At 34.2% G+C, this 23,202-nt stretch overlaps 1 protein-coding gene across 8 annotated transcripts in view; it reads right to left on the bottom strand.

Annotated features, from left to right (window-relative positions):
- The window catches only part of LOC145678513 (uncharacterized), a 224,906-nt gene that overhangs the window by 24,012 nt on the left and 177,692 nt on the right, over window positions 1-23,202 (bottom strand). For all 8 annotated transcript variants that reach the window (XM_081748750.1, XM_081748751.1, XM_081748749.1 and 5 more), the window contains one exon: window positions 6,679-6,893. In XM_081748750.1, the coding sequence (XP_081604876.1) occupies window positions 6,679-6,893 (215 nt within the window). The remainder of the gene's footprint in view (window positions 1-6,678; window positions 6,894-23,202) is intronic.

Genomic DNA, 23,202 nt, shown 5'->3' with positions numbered 1-23,202 from the left:
TCATGGAGCATTCATAACGTATGTGTGTGTAATTTGCACAAATATTAGTAATATCATTTTTTTAATTTCCCAGAAGAAAATCAAGATTAACCACTAAACTCGACTGCGTTTTTTAGAGAAAGTAATGAGAATTAGCAATTGAGGTGCACACCGTCATAATCTTTGATTCGTCTTTATTCAACCAGGAGCGTCATTTCAGAGTTTGCTTTGGGGGGGAGCAAGACCCCTTGATATAAGTAAAATTTCGCGTTTTTCACTGATTTACTACTATTCTATTGATAAAATCTATATACATCTCAAACTCAGGGGGGGGGCAAATGCCCCTCCCTGTCCCCCTAAATGACGCCCCTGTATTCAACCTATATTTTTTTATTTCTTATTACTTATTATCTATAGAGAAAATGCTAATTAAATTAGAGTGCATATTTTCGTTGTAATTAATGTTTAAAAAGTTCAGCATTTTCCCGTTAGATGATTCTGTTGAAAAAATGCAGCCGGAGAAAGCAGGCTTGCGTTCTTCTTCCGTGACCGAGTAACCTCAAGGCTTCACCTACCCCTGGTTCTTCAGCCCCGCCCCCGATATCAGCAAAGAACAAGTTTTTGTCATTCATATCGTTTCAGTTTGTTTCCGAATTTGCTGGGTGTAAAGGTTGTGGTTGGAGAGCTTATCTTGTTTTGTTTCGGGATAGAATGCCATCGAAAAGAGACAGACAAACCAGACAGGAAAGACAAATTGTCGAATAATTTGAGGTTGTCAACAAAAAGGAAGAAAAGAAGACTACCGACAGGATTGAAAAAAATATCAGGAATGGAAAAGGGAAGACTATATTATTATTATTATTATTATTATTATTATTATTATTATTATTATTATTATTATTATTATTATTATCATCCTTTTGAAGAAAGTAAACACAACATTAATGTGAAGTAAATACTCCGCAAGAGTTACGGACATAATCCCCCCCCTAAGGTTTTTCGTTCAAGTAGGACAAAATCCCCCGTAAAGAAAATTATTCTAGGACTTAATCTCCCTAACAGCACTTGCTTATTTTTAAAAAATCAGACACACTACATTTATTACATTAATTACAGATGCAAAATGTTTTCCAGCAAGGTTTACTTCTTTATATTGGAACAAGACATCCATCCACAGAAAGCATGAATACATATTTTCTGTAATATATTTCTAAAGGTTTTCTAATGTGTTATTGTAATTTTAAATGTCATTTTTGATAATTTTAGGTCATCAAAATCAGAGCCCTGGTTATAAAATCGATGATCAGAAACAGAAATTGTTTTAAATAATTCATTTCTGGTTGAGATAGGCTTATTTATCAGTTCAGAAATTAAAACATTAAAAATTAATGTTTTCCAACTTTCCGCAATGTTTTCTCACCGGGGTGATTTGGTTCATGGAGTGGTAATTTTGGTCGTACTAGTAATTTTGACCTGCTAATTCTCGAACAGAAAAGGAAGTAAATAAAAATTTTGACTCCATTGAAATTTCAGGACAGAAATAAAGAAAAACATAGTTTGAATGTAACAATCATATAAGTTCGTATGTAATAATCTAAGCTGAAGTTGTTCTTCGCTGAGAAGCAAAGTCGTGGCGGTTTAAAAAACATTTGAACTTAATAGATGTCTTAATTCATACAAATGACAAAATGCTATCAATAATAATAACGTGTACTTTTCACCCCCACTCGTGTTGTTGCATTTGAAATTATCTTCAGGAAGTCGTAAATATCCTTCCCAAAACAGATTTTGGGTTTTTGCCGGCAATCCTTAAATTGTTCCTTTGAAAAAAATCCTCTATAAAGTATTTATATATTGCACTATACAGTATTTTCTCTATTGTTGCAGTTTCTCAGAAATTGCATAATTTTTTTAGAAAAAAAATATGTACTGCATTTTTTGCAACTATGTTTTATCACTCATCATGCACCGTGGTGTTCAAATATATGCTATATGTTTTATGGACTATGCATAAAAAGGCGACATTTTTTGAACACCACTGTACAATATAGTATTTTATTAGTTAGTTCATTTTTTGTAACTGCATTTATTTGTAACAGAAACGAGCATTTACGTAATTTATATATTGTTTTTTCCATAAGTGCTGTGTGGTACGAGCTTGCTTTCACAACGCGGTGAGATTTGACAGTAAAAGTTGCTTGCTTTACAAGTTCGTTTAGTGCATTATTTAGTCTATTTCTTTTCCTTTTTGCATTAAACATTATATAACATGTTTTGCTAACGTGTGCAATACCTCAGAATTACTAACAAATTAAATCTGAAATAAGAGTAGATACCAAATTCAATGTTGGAATAGTTTTTAAACAAACAAACAAACAAACAAAAAAAATCCTTTGGATACTTATATATAACATGATTTTTTAATGAAAATGATCATTGCATAGATGCGGTATAATTACCAATTATTCATTCTGTTAATATTGTGATGTGTACAAATAATAGGGATTTTGTTCGCTTTGTTGCTAAAGTTTAAAAAAAAAAAAAAAAAAAAAAAAAAAAGACTGATGCTGCTATTTCATTCAGTAAGGTTTATGTGATTATTTCAGTGTCATGATGATTTTTAGCTGTAGATGTGAATATTTTATTGTGTTACTTTAAATGGTGAATGAAAACTAAGATAACTTTCTTCTGAAAAAAAGGAAAGAAAAAGAAGTTGATCCTTCCAACTAATCTTTTTTTTGTGAATTGACAAAATGCAAAGAAAAGTTCTGTCTTGGACGGGATTCGAACCACACACCTCCTGGGTACCAGTAATTAGGAGGTGCGTGCTTCGAATCCCATCCAAGACAGAATTTTTTATGTATTTTCTCAATTCACTATCTACATAGGGTTTCTATGGAAGAAAACATAATGTTTTGCGGTTGAAATATTTCAAGTTGTAAAGGTGGATATAATGTAGTTGACCGTAATTTTGCTTTTATTACTCATATTATGTTGTAAATAATATGATAATAACTGTATACTCTGATTGAATTGGAACTTGCACCAGAAAAAGCACTTAAACTATTTAAGGAAATCTAAACCTTTGTAATAATGGATGACCAACTCTGTAAATCAAATTCATATATAAGTTTATTGTCACGTGAAAATTTGTAAAAGGAACACAAGAAACAAGATTTTAAAACCGATTATAAATAAATTATAACAAGAAAAAAGATTTTGAAACCGATTTTAAATAAACTATAACATCTTTTAAGCTCATTCTTAGGCCCATTTCAGACAGAACGTGAGCGAGCGACAGAGCGATGTTGCAGATTGGTTGCTATTTTTCAAGCTTGAAATTCTGTTACTGAGAAGAACACACACATAAAGTACTTTCATTAATCCGTGTAGTTTTATTCTTTTATGTTTTATCTGTAATGACATAAAACCAAATATGTAATGACATATTTTTAATTTTTTTAATTATTGTTTTTCAGACAAATCATATCCTAAAAATGATTTGTCGCTCTGTTGCACGTTCCAGACCTCCAGTGTGGCATAGTTTTTACTTTGTCAATCACGCCCTTGCTTGTTTTGTCTGACATTCGCCTTAGTCCTACGAATTAGTTTCGTAGTCCATTTACATGGCAGAACAGATCTATAAAGAGAAGAAATGAATTGATAATTTTCAGTTTATTCTTACTATTAATTTGCAAATAACATATGGTTACACAAAACGTGCACATTAGGATAGCCACATGGACCCGGATTTGAAGTACCCACAGATTCAAATTTGAGTTACGAAACAAGGTGCTGATTTTAATTTCGGAGTCTGGAACGGTTCCATCTTGGTCGCGAATTCAAAGCATATTCAAAAGTTATTTTAATAACTTGTAACGTGTTTCTTTATTTTAGTTACTTACATCGCGTCACGCAGCCCGCATACTACTTCACTTCTATCAATCCCTTGTTGTTATATATAGTCTGGAGGAAATTAATCGAAACTAAAAAATTCAGTACGTCAGATCACTGGTGCAAATCCTGGGGGATAAGGGGGCATGACCCCTCCAATCTTGGAACTGGGGGGACTCAAATGTCAATTTTTTTTGCGGGGAGAAATGTGATGATTTGTATCTGATTGCCACAAAGGAAAGTGAGAGAAAACTGATGTCCCCACCCTCCCCAGAATAAGCCTCAAAATCGCTTAAAAACAAATAAAAAACAAACAAAGATTATGGGAATGATCTTACCCGTTCCCCTCCAATGTTGAAGACAGATTTGCACTGCTGTGTCAGATGTTTCTCAAGTGTTTCTACCTAAATTGCGGGTGCTGAATCGGAATTTGCCTGGTGTACAAGTGTACACCTTGTATTTTCAGTAATTCAAGATGGCGCCTGTAAAAAAGATAAGAATATTTTTGGAATATTTTATCAATATGGCTATTGAATTATATGTTGTTGTTCTTTTTTTGGGGGAGGGGGAGGATTCCAACAATAATGTAAAAATGTTTATGAAATTTGCGAAAACCAAGATATCCAAAATGGAAAATTCAGATTCAGGACCCTCAAGCTAGGTACATACTTAGATATATTGTAATTTTGGGTTAGGTCTTGATGCTTTTTCCTGCCACCACAGCTCAGTGACGCTTTGCATGGTATCAGAAGCCCGGTCGTTTGCGCTTATAGGTCCCCAGATCCGAGGCTATACAGAGACAGGACTTACAGTTTGAAGTGGAATCCGAACCACTACTTGGGTATTCATCTGAGGCGTTGGACTTCCAGCAGGGTTTAAACCTGCGACCGCGCACGTCGAAGGCAGGTGAGAGATTCCGGATTCAATGCGTGGATATAACGTCGAGGTAAGTATCATAGTGCTGAGACATTGTTTATTTTCTCGCGTGGCTTGAGCCTGGAAGTCCTTAGTTTGACTTTACAGCGTAGCTCGTGACAGAATCATAGAGACTGCTTTCAGTTACATTTCGTTAGTACAAGTGAAGAAAAATATATTCTAAGTATTTATTTTTCACTGAGCATAGCGAAATGGTCGACTCGCACGGCATTTGTGTTGTTTGTTCTTACGGTAACTGCCGAACGCAAGAATCGATTCGAATTAAACTTTCACACATTGCTTAATATGTTTCAAAGTACAAATCAAGTTCGTTGGGGAAGAAAATCGTACAAGGGGTAGGAGGTGAAAACGCCCTTAGAAGTGCAAAGATGTAGGAAAATGAAGGTAACTAATATTAAAAACGAATTTAATGACTATTTTCTGTTATAAGAACTTCATAAATGTGCAAACATACTACGGGGATTCCAGAACTATATATGGTTTCGGAAAAGAAACAATCATGTCTTTCAATTGCCATTCAATCTCAAACGAGAAGCAGCATTTGTTGAAAGAAATACAGCTGCATTATCATAAACGTGGAAAAAAAATTCTGGCGACGAGAATGTATTCAATCTTTAAAAAATGTAGAAATAATACGGATCGCCATTATTTTGTACATGAATGAAGAAAAAAAGGAGAAATGCACGTAGTTTGTTAGTGAGGGAAGTTCTGCGTAACTATGTTCTGCAGGATGTAAGTTTTGGAATCATAACGAATATGAAATACTGATGCGGAATTCTTTGAAATTGACGGTTTATTACTTTTGTTTTCCACGAGCTGTCAACAAAGGGAGGGTCAGTGAGGCATACACTTGGGACACACATGTTTCCAAATGTAATGTAATATGTATTTACATGCCTGGAGATAATGAGATAAATTGATTGCGAAATCCATTCCACAAACAAGATGAGTTGAGTTGGTTTTAAATTTAGCGTCCCGTTCAGTAGCGAGGCTATATGAGATGTGGACCTACTGATTAACGTGGAATCCGAACCACCTGAGCTCCCGCCAAGAATCACAAACAAGATATTGGATTTCATTATTATTATTATTATTATTATTATTATTATTATTATTTATTTATTTATTTATTTATTTATTTATTTTATTTCGCATCATCACAGTGTAAGAAGCTTCCTGCTCACCTCCCTGAACAAAGATTAGCAGATATCCTAGTAAATACTCCTCCTCCTGGAAGGGCACCCCTGCGGCGTTCAAGATTGACAAAAGTTTGGGCGGGGAGAGGCAGCTAAGCGACTGCGAGTTTCTGCCTTTCGCCACAGAGCGGTTTGACATCTCCAAAGGAACAAGAAAGACAAAATGTAGAAATTGAGTCATGCTCCAGTCCACTCTTAAGAGGAATCCGCCTGTTGAAGTTTGGACACACCGTAGTGAACTACTTTATATAAGGTTATGTAAGTTCTAGATTGATGGTATTCATATGACAAAAGAACAGAAACTTTCATACTTTAAGCTTATATTTGTGACTTAAACAGTACCAAGATTACAGTGTGGAACTTCAGGCATTCAATATCTTCCACAAATATTAAACTTTTCCACTTCTCACATTTTATAAATACAATAAACTTAACGATTACCTAGGTAACAATTAATTTAGTCCTATTTCCTTTAGCCTTTTGTCCTTGAACAACAGTCTTATCGAGGAATATTTTTCTTATGTCTTCTGCCTAGGCTATTTTAGTCTACCATTTCACTTCTTATATATATATATATATATATATATAGCTTTCCAAAAATGAAATTATGACACTATATATATAAAACATTTGGACGCAACTACTTCAAAAAAACAATTAACTCATAACTCACCTTTATTTTTTATGATGTAATCAACTATAGGAGTCCACTCCGCTCGGAAGAACATTAGTAAAATAGCAAGACATGAACATTTTGAATAGTCTAGAGCACTAAACTCATAATTTAAATCCCTTAATCGAATTGTCACGTGTATCATCTTCGATTGTGGAGCATCATAGACTTCTTCTCCCAAATTACCATCAATAAAAAGCTGAATGAAGTCTGTCCTAAAATGAAAGGATGCAATAAATTCTATGTATGGAAATCACAGCAAAAAACGTAATGCATTTTTAAAACTCTATTTTGAGTTTCTTTCGTACATAATTAAGAACAGAGTAACGTATGAATAAATACACAAAATACTCTAAGGCTTCTCAAATTCTCAATTAGGATTTTGAAAAATTATTTCTTAAATTAAATACAGCAGTTTCATCTATTTTAGATTAAGTGGTAAACGATTGTAAACTTTAACACCCATAAAAAAAAAGAAAAAAAAGAAAAAAAAAGAAAAAATCGTTGTGTACTAAAACAAAGAACGACAGATCATGAAAATAGGAAAAAGAAGAAACTGCATGCTTGGCCATCTTATTCGGCACTCCGATTGGATCACCGTGCTGATAGAGGGAAAGGCAGAAGGAAAACCAGGAAGAGGAAGACCAAGGATAGAATATCTAGATGCAGTTACGAAAAAGAGACCTTATCAAAATATAAAACAGCTCTCCCAAGAGAGGGAAAAGTTTTAAAATTTCCGTGTTGCCCACCAAGCTATGGTTGAGATGAACAAGATGATGATGTTACCGTGTCTGCCACCCAAACACTGTTGCTAACTTTTGTTGAAGAAACACAACAAACCAAAGGAGGGAAGAGATGAGCGAGTAAACACCAGAATAATATCTTGAAATGAATAAATCTTTCCATGATAATTTACAGTAATCAAGGTATTCTGGTCATTGGAGAAACGTTAGGTTATTTTGTTGGAAATCGGGACTTCTTTTAAAATATGCTCATATTATCTTCAAAATATAATGCATTGTTAATGCTATTTGCGTTTACTGATAGTACAAGCAAAGGAAGCATGTTTTCGCAAGTAGGTAGGATGAATTCACCCCTTATCCTTGATCAATGGAACAATAGGAGTAATTTTTAAGCCTCAAAGAAAACAACACTATATTGAATAAGAATCAGTAATTTTTTACTGACATAAGCTATCTGTTTCAGGTTTGGTATCTGTCAATTATAAGTCTTCTTCGATATACCCAACACACTACATTATCAATACACTTGTTTAAACAAACCTACCAACCTTTGAACATTTAATAATATGTCTCCCATTGTGTACTAATGCACACACGAATCTGTATTACACTGCCTTGCGTATACTCACGATCACCCATGATACCCATTAATAATTTAACTCAAGACAGTAGCAGCGCATGAATATTTACATTATTTTGATATCATCATATTATATATACATATATATCGTTTATAAAGTCCGCTGCCTCCATTATTTTTTTTTTAAAGAAAAGAAAAACAACAGTTGAGATTTGTGAAAAATGCCGAGACCCGTAAGTGGATTCCACCTAGTGTCGTCAAAGGCGTTCATAGAGATCAACTCAAATATTTTAAATAACAATCCTCCGGGAATACAGAATTTGAAAAAGCGTAAGGTAAAAGTAATGATGTGGTACAAGATTCGGATCGCTCGGTGGGACCTATCGACAATAGCAGATCGAAGTCGTAGTCCACAAAAGGCTATTGCTACCCCTTTCATACCAAAATACTGAAACTGTGTGAAAACTATAAGACAAGCTCTCAATTAACTTTGACGAAGAAACATTTCGAGCTAAAACGGAAGTGACTCCAGGACGCTCTTTTAAGAGAAACAGAAGAGCCAACTCAAAAATTCCTAATAGCAAACGTGATCGTTTAACACTCAGAACATTGATGGTCAACTTCTTTACACTAAGGACCACATCATAGAAATTTCTGTGTGGCGAAGGCCGCAACTTTATATGATATTTTACGTTTATAGTATACACTCATGACATCCTAGCCCAGAAATCGTCATATTTACGGGGTATCTATTAGAAGATCGACAATCGAAACACCGACATTCAAAACAGAGACAGTCAAAACACCAACATACCGAAAATCTAACCTAATCTAAAGACATTTTTCACGTGTCGGTGTTTTGGTTGTGGGTGTATTGAACGCAGCCCTAAATTTACACAATTCAAGATTCTTCTAAGAGAATGTTACTTGAAGAAAGGAAAGATTTATTCCAAATAACGCGATACTCTAATTTTGCCGTAGTTACATTTCAACTACAGTTTTACCTACTTCTATTTTAATGTGAACATTGTGGACGTTCATGAGAATTGGCGAGTTCTCTACAGCCAATTTCGATAGATCACAGTCTTAACAGGGCACAGAGGTGGGTATCACTCAGTCGTTTCTTTGGGTAGATTTTATTGCTTTCATAGAGGAAAAATGTACACTCACACATGTAAATATTTCCGAACATGGAAACAACCCTTCTTGCAAAGACGCTCAACTTGGAGAATTTACCACTTTGCGCAAGTCTCCAGAACTGTAGACCCAGATCTTGCTTTGATTGCAGAAATGAATCACTTTGCAGATCATACAACTCTAATTAAAAATTTTCATCTTGTTCTGAAATGTCATACCTCATGAGATTGTTAAAGAAAGTTAATTGCAACCTTATATTACCGAAATCCATAAATTGGTTTCTAAACTCTACAGAAAGCTTGTCAAGGAGTACACTGCATGATGATACGTTAAGATCTCAAAAATTCTTCTATCATTTCTTTGCACGATGGGAAATGTTATTAAGTTTCTTCTTCCAAACGTTGATCTAAAAACCTTCAAACTACTATTGAACCCATCTAGATGTGCAACTAAGTCTCAAATACTTTGGTTTCGTCTTTGTAACTTTAAATTCAGTTCATTAAGGTATTGCTAATGTCTGTTAGGAATGCAAGACAAAAACTGAATTCTGGATTCTGCAGCTCGACTAATAAAGCCTCAAAACTTTTGTTATTGATTCACCTAGAATTCAACAACTTCCTTTCTTAGGGGGAAAAAATCATTTGAGGTAACTTTTCTTACTCAACCAGCGAACTTCGGTGTACAGGAATCACCATACTCCGATTCAAGCCCTTCTGGTAAAGAACGAAAGAAAGAAAGAAACCTGCGATAGGTCAAAGATCGATCTTCTTCTCTTATATAATTAACACACTTTGTCATTAATTTCCATCTCCAAATACTTGATACACAGAGCTTATTGCTGAATAATGCAATGCTGAGTTGGACAGATATACCATCTCGACGCAGTAAGCCTTTTGCAGTACCATGAAGTGGAGTAATAGTACGATTTTCATGAACATCAAAACCCTTAGAAACAGTTCTAATGCAGATTAAAAGCTGAGCTGTATCTGTTACCGGTCGATTCATCGATGGCCAATGAACAATACTCAGACTGATTAATGATGGTTTTCAATTTGTTGTGAACATGAGCACTTAATTCTTCAACTCTTTTGGTAAACAGTCTGCCTTTATAGGGGAATGTCTGAGTTTCAAGGCATTTTTTTTTTTTTTTTTTTTTTTTTCCTGAGAGCTCTGACCATTCATATTGAACATTTTTTCACAAATTCACCATCAGATAAATACCATTTTGCCTTCGCTATTTTTGAACTCAACAAAAGAAGCGAGGAGAGAATGACTTTGAAGTGACGTGGCTTTGTGGAAAGGAAAAACCCTTTGTGTATTAACTCTTCTCTTCAAATCTCTGATGATTGTAGCGCTTGCCTGAGACTGTGTTCCTTGTGACACGTGAGAACACAGAAGACATTGTGGTTTTATTATCTTGATTATTCATGAAAAGAAATTCACTTTCCCACTTATCTTGAAAGTTTCGGTTTTCATCACTAATCTTCCTTTTCTTACTCATATTGAAGTAGCACTGACTCAAAAGACAACTCAAAGTAATTCTTGAGGGAATACCTTGCGAGTCTGAAGTACGCTGATGTAATGCATTAGTTTCTGACACAAACTCAAGAGTTGCCAGGTTCAACGACGAAATCCCTCCAACGAGTCTTAAAAGCCCCTTCTGCTGTTCAAGGTTGGCTGAAAATACCTTGGATAATTTCTCAAATATGAAAACATAATGTAAGAAGTGGAAAAAAGATTTTAAATAGCAAGTAAAAACATATATCATACCTGCCCTCAATGGTATCGATTTAAAAATATTCACAATGACTTATTTTTCACACTGCAGCGTAAACAGAAATGTTACGCTTAAATTTTTAGGTACCTAACATATCCAAATAAACGAAATAAAACACTAACTTAACTAATCTTAAACTGAAATTTAGTTTTGGTTTCCGCGCCTAAAACACAACCACTTTGTGTATTAGTCCAAGTTATTACATTTTTAACTATATGTTAACTTTTTATGTACACAGTAAAATATATAAAAAATGTTAACACTTATCTTCTCGAGGACCGCACGAAAAGACCGCGCGGGCCCGTAGTTGGCCATTACTGATTCAGAACATTTTTTCACACGACGCAACGTACAGTAACACCGGAGTCGTTATATTACCTGTGTTTGAAATAGCTGGGAATCAAACGCCCGAAAGGACCTTTATGTTAAAGAGACTAAAAAGCGCTGATAAGACAACGAAATGGTAATATAGTAATATTTTAAGTGTAGAGTTTGCTTGCTGTACGTCGCTAGCTTCAACTCAGGAAAGCAAACGCATGCTAATAGAGAAATACGATGAGCACCCTGTAGCTGTAGAGGCTGGATCATTCCATATTACAAGTCGTGTTACTTGTTTATATGTTGTATGTGGAATTGTATCGTTATTTTATCACTTTGTTAGTGTGGAGCTATCCATAAGAGTTACGACATCATTTAATTCAAGCATTTGAACGAATAGTATTTACATTGAGATTCATTCTCCTGGTGTAGGTTTGTTCGCAAGTGTCGTGGAACCGTTAGAAATGGTAATAAATAGGCACGATCTGGGGAAGTTCTTTTTTTTTCCTTTTCAGAGAATGTGGGTGAACTACCGTGTGAGTGCTGGACAATTTAGTGAACTTTATCCCGAATGAGCCAATATATATATATATATAAGCCATCAGTATGTTTCCAAACTTTCGATTAAATTTCGTGAAACTCACAGCGTCACCGATCAACTGTGCTCACGCCGAACAAAGATATATAATGGTACAGTGGATGAAATTAGTAGACGCTTCATCACCGACCCATATTATATATATCAGTTCGACAAATACATCACGAAAATCATATTTCATTAAGTTCTATCATTAAAGTTTTAAAAACACGTAACTTCACCCATTCAACAAAATGTACTCAAGCAAGAAATAGAAGAAGACGAAAATGATTTATCGAGTTTTGTTAAATTAGGTCAAAAAGAACAGCCGATCATGAGCAGTTCTTGAACATTTATTCAAGTGACGCAAGTTTTTATTTGAATAGATGTGTTAATAAACACAATGTTTCCTTCTGAGAACCTACCGTACGTTAATGGAGAAGGAAAAACGAACTCAATGCAAAAACTAAACACATGGGCAGCCATTTTAAGAAACTACATACCTGACCGATGAAAATCTAACTGGTGATATACTGCAAGTCTAACGGAAATAGTGGATTCTATGATCATTGATCTAGTAGAAAATGTAGCAGATGAGAATGGATTGACCCAATTCAAACAATTATACTATTATTTATCAACATGCCCCGGATGGATGTCCTGCACACTACTACAGGGCAGTACGTGACTATCTGAAAGAATAGTATGCCAGTAGGTATATAGCTCGCCATGATCTCACAAAGTAGCCTTCACAATTACCTGATTTATCTCTCAGTGAATTTTTTCTTTAGGGTTACCTAAAATCAGTTATGTATACAACACTATCGACTAGCTCGAAGATCTCGAATAACAAATAACAGCGGCGTGTCGGAACATTATACTGAGCACTTTGAAGAACGTGCGGCAATAATTTCAAAATTGCTTCTTATATTGTCAGAATGTGAAAGACGCTCATTTTGAACATCTTTTATCATAAGGTGAATTTACACATATGTCCAAAATGATTGTCGCATATCTATAAATGTCTTCTTGTAAGAATATAAGGTGATAATGATTGTGCAGGGTACTTTTAATACTTATACTATGTGTATAATCGGGAATTGTATATTTGTGATAAATTTCATAGAAAAAGAATTATATATACGAAAATTAGAGTAAGTAAAACAAAATGTTGCTAAATGGACAAGAAAGTTTTATTTTCGTTTTATTGTTCTTATTTACTGCTCTTTTGACATGAAATTTGCCATATACATGTCTTTACCAATTATACACATACTAACATTATAAGAAATACCGGGAGAATTTGTTATCAAATTATATTCCTACAACAACATATTTATAGACATGCGACAACAGTTTTGGACATGAGTGTACATGCTAGATACATTCAATCTTATATGTGTTGGACACAGCACAGTGTAATTCTGAGAGTGTCTTCTACTTCTTTTTGCGTGTGCAATGAAAGAATTTTCACAACTACAGGATGTCTACCTTATTTCCCTGTAGATCGTTTTTGTTTTTAGCTCAAAACCTGATTTTAGCAATTTCGTTTTAACTCAAAACAATTCGACAACTGACCGCTTGAAAATGCTGTTTTGTAGAAAAGGACAAAAATAACATATTATCATGAGGTTAGTTGTTCAATTTTGATTTTTAGAAACTATGCACCTACGAAGAGTAAGACGTTTTTATAAAATAATTCGATATTCATGTGACTTCATCTATTGAGAAACGTCACAATAAGTGATAGCCACGAAAACTCTTAAATAAGCAATAAAAAAGTAGATCTATACTACCAAGTTTTAAATAGTATTAAAAATGCGTCAATTAATTTGGTTAAATAAATCACCTTTATAAATATTTATCTTATCTTGAAACAAACAGATAAAAAAAAGTACTGAAATTTGGTACGATCCAAATATCGACAGGGAAAAGTTGTTAGGACATTCTGCAACACCATTAGATTAACCAAACCAACAACCAACCAATATAAAGTTGTAATTTTCCAAATTCACCACTTCAGATTATTACATATTCTAAATGTACATGTAAACGAAAACTAATAAGAAGGTCAATGTTAAAAATCAAGGACACTACAGTATCATATACAGAGTATATTCAAATTTTACAGACATCTACAACACTAACAACAAAACTGAGACGGGAATGAGGAGGTGATGTACACCCAAAATACTTTAATGTCGAATATTATGATCATGATGAGTGATGGCAGGAAGTGTCACGGAAGAGTACACATGCTGTGTAGCGTAAAGTTTGTAGTCTGTGTCAGTGGCGTCTCGTGACATAATTTTTGGGTAGTTCACAGTCGTTAGAAAATTCTATTAAAGAATTATATATATAAAGTACCCATTCATAAACAAATGCTCTGTTTCATTCGTAGATTGAAATCATTTCTGATGTTCTTCTGGGCAATCAACTTGCCAATAACTCTTCTGAAGTTTAGTTTTTTCAACTTTTTTTTTTCTGTTAATACTATAGCTAATGTACTGAGACTATTTTGAGCTATGGTACTCCTTTAAATGCTTTTATATTCTTTAATATGGTTAAAAACAACTTTCAGTTTCTGAAGTCAACGTCCGATTATTTACTATGATTTTCACGAATTTTGTTGTATGCCATTCTCTTTCTACAGACTTATCATCAATCTCCATTAGACTGCAAACGACTGCTATTTCGTATATTTGAATTACCATGCATGCTTTTTTGTGAACTGTTAACAGTATACACGAAACATGCAATGTATCAAATTATTATGATAATTTTAGAGGCACTTTTAGTAACGAATGCTTTGTCTATGTACTTTTGCATTGCTGTCTCAAGACACTTCATGACTGTTTGTTTTGTATTTACGTTCTCTTTTAGAGGTTAGGTTATATAAGACGAGATTTACAGTTTAAAAAGGAGATTACTGTAATATGTTTGATGCTCCCCCACTTGAAATTCAACTCGGGGCCAGTCCACCAAAAACATACACTAGTCACTATATAAATGAGGATGACACACTTTATGAAGTCAACCAAACCACGGAAAGCAACAGAGCCACTAAAATTTTTGGATTCCTAATGGAGACATACAGCATATTCAAATACCCAAAAATCTGATGTATCAATCAGAAGTGAGCGAATATGACTTCTTTTTCTACAAAAATATTATGAGACTTAACAGAAATGATCACGCGAACGAATCGCGATAGAATATTTTACGCACTCAGAAAATGTTGTTAGATGAGTCCAAAGTTTGGGGTTTGCAAAACTATCAAACATTACATCTATGTAAGACTGATTCGATGTAATTTTACAGCCGAGAAAGAAATGATATCTCATTATTAAGTTCTGCCATCTATGTTCTAAGAACAATATAGAATTAGATTTTTTTAAATAAAGAAAGAGTACAGACGAAATGTAACATCAAATCTTTAGGCTACATTAGTGGTTTCTCTACTAAACAATTTAGTTTTATTATGAAAGTGTGCAAGCGAATGTCGAGTTAAGAAGTTTTGACGGGGATCCGAACCCGGTAGATTCTCCGTGTCGGTGCACCCTGGTGCTCACACTAGTTAAATTCAGCATAATTTGAATGCGTTTATTCAGTTCTCATACTTTTTTACTTTTTCAATCAGACGTACCAAATATATTACACAATTCAGGTCCACTAGTAATTCCCTTCATATAAGACTCGAGAAAAGCAAAACAATGATATTTTCATTTCACAATCTATCAGCCATTTATTGCTTTAAATCCACTTTAAAATTTCGACACAGTTTAGTTTTCACCTCCAGATGATAGTTAACATTGGTCGATTATGTTCTAACTTCTTTCTAAACTTTCACAATTCGTCAGTACACTAAAAGATATACAGTAGTTTGCAATCACTCAACAAAATCCTTGACAAAATAGGGTAATGATAAGATTTTTCTTACGAGAAAACTTCCGAAACATGCTTTTGTATCAAACAGGCCTTAGATTCAATAGCATTGAGAAATATTTTAGGAAAATCTAACACTACAAACCTATCGAGGTGGGTATACGAGAGTAGACGCAATATATCTACCTAATTTCTTTATAGTTCAACATATATTTTCTTTAACTGAGAGACGTAATGAAAGTATAAGGATAAATATAAGTTATAGTTTTAAAAACAGTCGAGCGTATATCTACCCTAAATTCTAGTAGTACATAGCTGATGGAAATTATGAATAAGAAATAATAAGTACCAGCAAACACATTTATAAGTCAATCAGATTACGACCACACTGAGAGAATGATGTTTTCACTTTTGCCACTTTGAAATACACTGAGAGAATAATGTTTCTACGCATAAAATACGATCTCCGAAGTAATTTTCGCCCCCTCCTAAGAAAAAAACTTCCGCGTTTTTTAGAAGTGTTATAGCTGAACGTACGTTACTGCAAATACCAATACTGGTCTTCTTCTATTTTGCATGTGTTAAAGACGAACGTTGAAAAAAATCAAATTTCCTTCAGGTTCCCACAATACAGAAGGTAAGATTTTATCATTGTAGCAATGTTACCAGGTATGTTTTGATAAGCTATTCGCTTTTCTTACAAAAATTTAGTTTATTTACGCAGGAAAACCGTAGCCTAAAGAAATATCAGAGATTATATGTATTTTTTAAAAAGTCTTGAAAATAAATTAAAATTAATTACTTGAAACAAATTAAAAGTCTTGAAAATAAATTAATTTTGTTCCGTGTTAACTTAAGAATCTCTGAGGAATAGTTCTAAACCTCCCATTTCCCTCAGTACGACCTGGAAAAGCCGTAATTTTGTTTGTTCCAATAGTTTATTTTCATTACAAGAAATTGAGATAAAAAGAAATGTAGATAACTGATTGAAAGAATGAATTATATACTACTACTATATTCTTCTATTCTTTGAGTCTGTTTAAAACGCCACATTACTAGAAATTAGTCAACAACAGCTGTCAACGCAGAAGTTCATTCTTTGATTGTTTAAAATGCCACATTACTTGGAAATAAGTCAACAATAGATGTCAACGCTGCTCGTGCAAATCTTGATTTGAACGTCAGGAGACCTCAGTTCCTCCCCTCAGCTGCCCGCGTTTCCCTACTGTACTACACATAGAGCAGTCTATCACGCTCGCTGCTCTGTTGTGAACGTGGTGTCATGATGGGATGTATATACGCAAGGGATAAAGCAAGCAAAGAGTAGAAACGAAACTACAACATAATATTCTAAATATTATTAAATATCTTAAGGAGCAACAAACAGCGCACGATATTTGGTGGTTCACGTGCTCTTGCGAACTGCACAAGGCGACGCCACTGGTCTGTGGTTATGTTGATTAAAATAAACAAGATGTATTGAAAGATTATGAATATATGTGGCAAGGACAAAGATTAGAAAGATTAGAAATATATGATTTGGAAAAGATTCGAATAGATTATTATCTGAAGGTTTAAGAACAAGGAAACGATTAAATGGAAGAGGAATAAAAAAAATCAGGTTATATAATAGTATACACATGTGTTTGATTTATGGTGCAAATAAGATTTCATATATATATATATATATATATATATTACGATAAATATAATTATGCTTCTAACACTAGCCAAATTCTTCCTACAAGCATTCTAAAGTAACAATGACGTTGATTACGTATGGATAAGTTACAAGGGATTAAAAGTCTGACAGTTTTCAAAGACATTACATCGAAAAACTGTGTAGCCATCTTATATATAGATGCACCTAATGACGTCATACCCCAAATGCTCGTCATTTCGTTTATTATATGCATATATGATGGTTACACATAACACCAAGTCGTTATAACTATCCTGATTTCACTTATCGCGACTGCAGTGCTTCATCTAACATGAGTTCTGCTTTATCTGGAAACGAAGTACATGGATAGTAATTTTACATAAATTTTGCTTTTCGACATTTCTTTTTAAAATGATGCCAAGTTTTATATAATAAACAGATAAATGGGGTTCTTTTATTTAAATGTTATCAAGAATAATTCTGACTGAGTTTTATATTCTGGCCTGAATAATGCTAAAGCTGTGAAACGATTGCATTTCACATCTCTGCGAGGGGAACAACGACGAATATGAATTCACAAACAATTATTGTCTTCCTTCTTTCATTATGTATGCTGGCATTTGCGTTTTACGTATGCCGGCAACTGCATTTTATTTTAATAACATACTTGATTCTGATAACTGTAAAAGTTTGGTGTGAATACTGTTCCTTCTAAAGGGTATCATAGAATTGACACCCACTAGGTTTATGCTTGATGACTAATGAGTACAGCCGTGAACGATGTTTTTTCTTTTTCTTTCTTTACTTACGAATTTCTATAAAATTACATGCTCCAGCAGAAGCATGTGAAGTTTATTAGATCATTTGATATGTAATCATTATGACCATCTCTTGCAGAACTTATTAAATTAATGTTCTGTATAGCTACCTACCTAATTTATTTTATTATGTTGCAGATTAATAATGAGTTCTGGTAAAGAAGAAAATAAAATACTACAATACGTACAGGAGGCAATGGGGAATGCTCTGCAAACTGTGAAAACAAATTTACTCACTATCAAATACAGCAATGATGTACAGTGTCCTTAAAATGACCTTGTCCGACAAAATAAACGGAAAGTTTTGAAAGAAAATAACAGGACGTTAAACAATCCTTACGCCACAAAAGGAAGTGAAGTGACTGTTTGATTTTCTTAACTCCAGATTATCTATCAAGAATTAGCAGTATTGGAATTAATCCGTTACGAAATAACGATTAAATTATGCACTTAGAAATTTCGTTAATTTTAAATTTAATCAATTAAATTTTTCAAGAATTAATGTTTGACAATTGCTAGAACGCAACGATTTAAAAACATTATATATGAAATGGATACCCAGCAAGGATTTCTGGGAAGGAAGGGGGGAGCGACTTATTTCCAAATTTTAATGGTGTTTCTCAACAGTAATTTGCAGAAATGGATTACTACAGCAGGTCCATTTTTCCGAAGAGAACATTAACCTTAACACCAAGTATGACTGGAAGTATTGTGAAGATCTCCAGAGACCTTTTATGGACTTACAAAGTAACTTATGAACAACAACAATGAGCTTATATCGAAACCTATAGCGATACAGCTTGTCTTCAGGACATCTCCCCATACAATACTGTTGCGCTTCTCTAGGCACCATCCAATACCACAGGGAAAGTCCAATTATTGGACATTTTTTTTCTTTCAGCAATGGAGGCTATCGTCGATTAGCAGAAATTCTGACAAAGAAAATATTAATTTTGAGGTTTACAATAAAGACAGTATACTGAAAATGTAGTCTTTCATTCATTTTTAATTTTCCTCTCCGCGGTTCAGGGACGACATTTTATATTCATAGTATACAACTGAGTACACACAGCAGCGGATTCCCGAGTTCATAGTGCCTGTGTGGTAGTGTCTACAGACCACTACGCGTGAATGTGAGAGGCAGTGTGACAACACAGTACTTATTCGTTGTGTTTGGTGTCAACGCAATTTATGTTTTTCTCATTCCATCACTGAGTCTCATTTCTGTTGTCTTCCTTTCCACACTGAAGTGTATTGTGGAACTGTCGAAATGGAATGATATTTCACCATCGCTCTTGAGTCACTACTTCACAATCGAAGCTGTTAATTTGTGTGTTGTGTTTTTATGGGACTTCTTTGCTCTGACAAGGAAACTGATTCAAGTGTCACACGAAATCGTGGACGTATTTATGCGTAAACGAAGTGTGTATGTGTACAATTAAAGCCATTAGAGGGAAAAACCCTCGATCTCAACCATTTCGAAGATATAGAGGAATACGGTGAAGGATGGTGCTCCGATATTTTGCGAATTTTTGAATATGTAGCGATAGTACAAGTAAAAGAGACTTTTAAAAATGAAGAATTCCTTCATCCACGAAACTGTAGTAATACAGCGCTTTGGACATGAGGGTTACAAAAGCGAAGAGTCCATAAAAATTCTTGGGGAAGAATGTTTTGGAGGGGGAAGGCGAAAATACTGGTGTACCATTATTGCCTGAAATAGGCGTGTAAGGTGTTTATATAGCTTTCTTGGTACGCTGAATCAAATAAAAGCATCATCAGTCAAATATGATGAAAAATGTAAAAAATGGTACCCGTCCGAACTTTCCAAATATTTATAATTTCTACAGTTAATAACCGATCGAACTATATTTGATATACAGTATATAAGGCGTACAGGTTTTCGTTTTTTTAGGTAGAAAATACAATTTTTGTTTATTGATTCATACTTTGCGTTCTAATATATGTCATACAACTACACACTGTCGTACTTACGTTTGCAATAATACGTGTTTATGTTTTATATTATTTGATTTGTTTTTCTATAGCGCTTTTGCACAGAGTATGACCTTGTCTTTTTGTTCACATAACGTCTCTGTTCCTTTGGCAATATAATTAATACACTTTCATACCACCTTTTCTCATTTTCTACGAACTAAAGACATGATATATTAGCAAGTAATATCAGACAATTTTGAAATGAAATGAAATGAAATTTTGAGTTTTACGTCCCACGGTTATGCCGGTTAGGCTAAAGGAGACGGTGATAATGAGTAATGAATGAAATGGTGGAATGAAGAAAGTGGGAGGAAACGGGAGAACCCCGAGAAAACCCACGCACACGGTGTTTGTCCACCACAAAGTTCACTTGGCGGGAGCAGGGTTTGAACCCAAGACCCCTAGCACCAGAGGTGAACGCTCTGCCACTGAGCCATCAGACAATTTTGTCCTTCGTGTCAATGGCGTTTGGTATTCCTCACAGCCCCTTCTTTTTTTCGGAACTGGGTAAAAGCTACGCCACTCACCTCAACATTTAACACCACTTTTAATCGCACTGGGCATCTTTCTTAACGTTTCAATGCATTTTCAAACATTCACTCGCAACATAGGTGAAAATCCACAAAATATCAGAGCACCAACTTTCTCTTTACCCCTCTATATCTCAGGAACGGTTGAGATCGAGGGTTTTCCCCTCTAATGGGTTTAATTCTTCACAAAAACACTTCGTTCGCGCATAAGTTCGTCCATAATTTCGTGTCACACTTGAATCGATCTCCATGTAAGTGCAATTTCTCGGTAGGTTTCGATATGAGCTCATTGTAAGTTTCCTTGTTGTTAAAAATGAAAACCTAATTATTAAAGACTATCATAAATATGAGGATGAGTAAAGGTATGTAGAAATAAATAGTAATCCTTCATTGAAAAGAGCTTCAGTACTTCGTCAATAGTCTTACAACATCGTCATATATTCTATTTACGAATTTTCTTTGAGAAGTGCCTCTCTCTAATTTTCAAATTTTAAAGAATAAATAAAAAGAAAGTAAAACTGGAACATAGCAACAAACGATTAAAGAGAAGTACCTATGCATTTTTATTTATTTTGTTTCTTCTGCTTTTATTCTTATTTACTTATTTTCATTCCATTCATAAGAAATAAAAAGAATACATCGGAAAAGTACAGGTTAAATTCAATAATTCTTATACCCTTCTTGGCAATACAAACTCACAGTAAGAACAAAATAAGTCAACAAATCAGATCAATGATCAACTCAGGCATCAGCAGACAGGAAATATGAAAGTCACTTTTTAGCATCCATACACCGTGCATAATCAGGCGTTATAACAAAACTAATTGCAGCGCGCAGAAAAGAATGATTACGGTTCATTACTATCGATAGAATTTTGTTTATGAAACATCAATTTTTTAATGTCTGACTTTTTCACCTCAAGGTGCGAATGGAAAAGCAGAAGACACGACCTCCAGAATGTTGATCTCCTACACTCGACCCCTAGATTTTTTCTAAGTTCGCACGTGGACATCAAGCCACAACGGAAAACAACTCGAAGCCCAGAAGAAGGGATCGTCAAACAAATTTGCATCGAATATGCTTTCCGCTTTATGATGTTCACTTTGCTGCGTCTTAAAAACTGCAAAAGAGATTCGAACTTCGGACATCTGACGAGATTCAGTTATGGATTCACAGAGTGCTCAGTGCTAGTGTTTCTACAGACTGGACACGCTGATGGACAGAATATACGCACATAAGTAAATAAAACATGCTAAAGAATATTTGTGTAAATCTTGGTGCCCCAACTGTCTACTCAATCCTCTAAGCTATGAGTTCATTAGGGAAGAATTATTGATTTTTTTTCCAGATAATCTTTCGTAAACTCGCTGGTCATATTAGTTAATCCAATCCACTCGGGATCCACCCTTCGCAACCATATAAAGAGTACTCCAGGGAATCTTACTCATTCTGTCAAAAATATGTGCCAATCTATTTAGATGCTGTTCGAACAAATCATTCTTTTTAGATAAATCAATTAAAGTCGTGATATTTGATACAAACATCGAATACGGACCGATGTTTAATGGACTTTTCCCCTCTATCTTATGTGAGAGGAAAGAGAGAAGGGGAAAGAGTAACACGATATTACATAAATTATTTCTATTATGGAAATTCAGAAATAGTTTCCTGGTTGGCTTGCAGTTTAACCCTTTGACTACCAACGAGATACATGTGTTTCATGCGAATAATTCAAACATAGTTGGGAATTTGTTTTTAGAATATTATATATATATATATATATATATATATATATATATATGTGTGTGTGTGTGTGTGTGTGTGTGTTGTTCTCCCATCGAGTCAGATGTGATCAGGAGACTGTGTTTTGTTTCCAAAACTGTGTACAGATGTCAGGAATATCCCACCACATTTAAAAAAAAAATGGTAGTCAAACGGTTAAGGACGCTTTATGACTCCCGACTTTGTTCATATTTCATAAATGTGTGTTTAGTTTACAACCCTACAATAAGCGTAAAATCATTTTCCCACAATATTTCAGAAAGCGTAGTTGACTCTTGTAGGAGTGTTCTTCAGACGATTTTTAAAACATTGCCTGTGAAAATATTGTTCGTACTTTGAATAAATATTTCACAATTAACTTTATAATATGGCGTAATTTATTTCATTCCGAAGAACCCAGTATAACCACACAATGTCTCAGTTCGTACCTATATTTTCATGTATTTTAGCTATTATGCACATTAAAGATAGCTTGAAGAAACATACACCAGTCTAGAATGCACACAACTCTATATTTGACGATAATAACGTATTTTACTGCACAATTCAAAATTATACATTTAACTATTATGCTTACTCTCACATTGACAACGAATTCCATTACCATACCAACGTAAAAAAAAAAAATATATATGGATCACTCTACAGATATTGCTTACATTATTTTCTTCTTGTTCTATTTTGTGGCTAGTGCTTAAGCACTGCTGCCCTGATTA

Source organism: Thermobia domestica, chromosome 2 (genome assembly GCF_964235325.1).
Source record: "Thermobia domestica chromosome 2, izTheDome1.hap1.1, whole genome shotgun sequence".
NCBI classification, from domain to species: Eukaryota; Metazoa; Arthropoda; class Insecta; order Zygentoma; family Lepismatidae; genus Thermobia; species Thermobia domestica.
The sequence above is the reverse complement of the archived record's forward strand: the minus strand, read 5'-3'. Positions and strand labels throughout refer to the sequence as shown.